The 994-nt window shown below is 49.8% G+C and overlaps 1 protein-coding gene across 1 annotated transcript in view; it reads right to left on the bottom strand.

The window, feature by feature from the left end:
- The window catches only part of polr3c (polymerase (RNA) III (DNA directed) polypeptide C), a 19,904-nt gene that overhangs the window by 4,878 nt on the left and 14,032 nt on the right, over window positions 1-994 (bottom strand). The window contains exons 6-7 of the mRNA XM_043686655.1: window positions 727-795; window positions 95-245 (exon numbers count right to left, since the gene is read on the bottom strand). Coding sequence (XP_043542590.1) covers window positions 95-245; window positions 727-795 — 220 coding nt within the window. The remainder of the gene's footprint in view (window positions 1-94; window positions 246-726; window positions 796-994) is intronic.

Here is a 994-nt window from a genome sequence, read left to right as displayed (position 1 = left end):
AGTGACGGTGAGGCAGTGGGAGGGGATCAAGAGAAGGGTAGGGGGAGGTGGTGAGGCATAATGAAGGCGATGGGAGATGTATAGTATTCTGTACCTGAAGGGATATATAGTTCTCTGATAGCATTCGATACATCATCCCCTTGGCTTCTTTGGCAGGAATCATCGCAAAATCCTCAACTTGTTTCTGCTCCAAGTGTCGTTTGCGGAGAAGAAGTCGGAAAATCCGAGCTGACCGTGAGCCGAACCTGTGAGGGGGAGGGCGGGGGGGGGGGGCATGGAGAGGAGAGAGCAACTCCACTTTGTAATGAGAAATCTCACTGAACCCCAATATTCCAAACTGGGGCTTGTCACAGTATACACAGCAAACAGCAGGATATTCTTCAGTCCCTGTTGGAGTTCCCCTCTCCACCTGGTCCTTACAGTTGGAGAGATCGAACATGGAACTGTACAGTGATCATCAGCTGAGCCCAATGTTCAGAGACAGAAGTTCCAGATTGGTACCACACAGGATATCGGGTTTCTCATGTCCTGTCTACAGTAACTCTCCAATTGCCCAAGGCAGCCCAGGACCAGGCTGGTGCCCTTTCTCGGTCATTTTTCAAATCATCAGCTCATGCCCTCCTGAGTTTGCTGCTTCCACACTTACAGACAGACAATGCAGGAGACATGAATAAGGACAAGTTTACCCATGTTACAAGCTGAAAGGCCTGTTAGGAACCCACTTACCTTTCCTGTACAACAGACTCCACTGTAGCTCGTGCAAGTGAAGCGAGGGCACGGTGAAGATCAGTGATTCTATTAAGGCAACTATACAACGAATGAAGACAGCACAGATCATCCAAATACCTCCAGGAAATCGGGGCAGAACTCCCTTCTCTTTCTCAGAGAGCACACTGACTGGTGTCTCTCAGTCCCCCCTCTCTCTCTCAGGGAGATATCTGTACACTGACCCGTGTCTCCCAGTCCCCTCTCTCTCTCTCAGGGAGATATCTAT

This window comes from Chiloscyllium plagiosum, unplaced genomic scaffold (assembly GCF_004010195.1).
Source record: "Chiloscyllium plagiosum isolate BGI_BamShark_2017 unplaced genomic scaffold, ASM401019v2 scaf_11688, whole genome shotgun sequence".
In the NCBI taxonomy this organism is placed as follows: domain Eukaryota; kingdom Metazoa; phylum Chordata; class Chondrichthyes; order Orectolobiformes; family Hemiscylliidae; genus Chiloscyllium; species Chiloscyllium plagiosum.
Note: the sequence above shows the minus strand (reverse complement) of the source record. Positions and strands in the feature narration are given on the sequence as shown.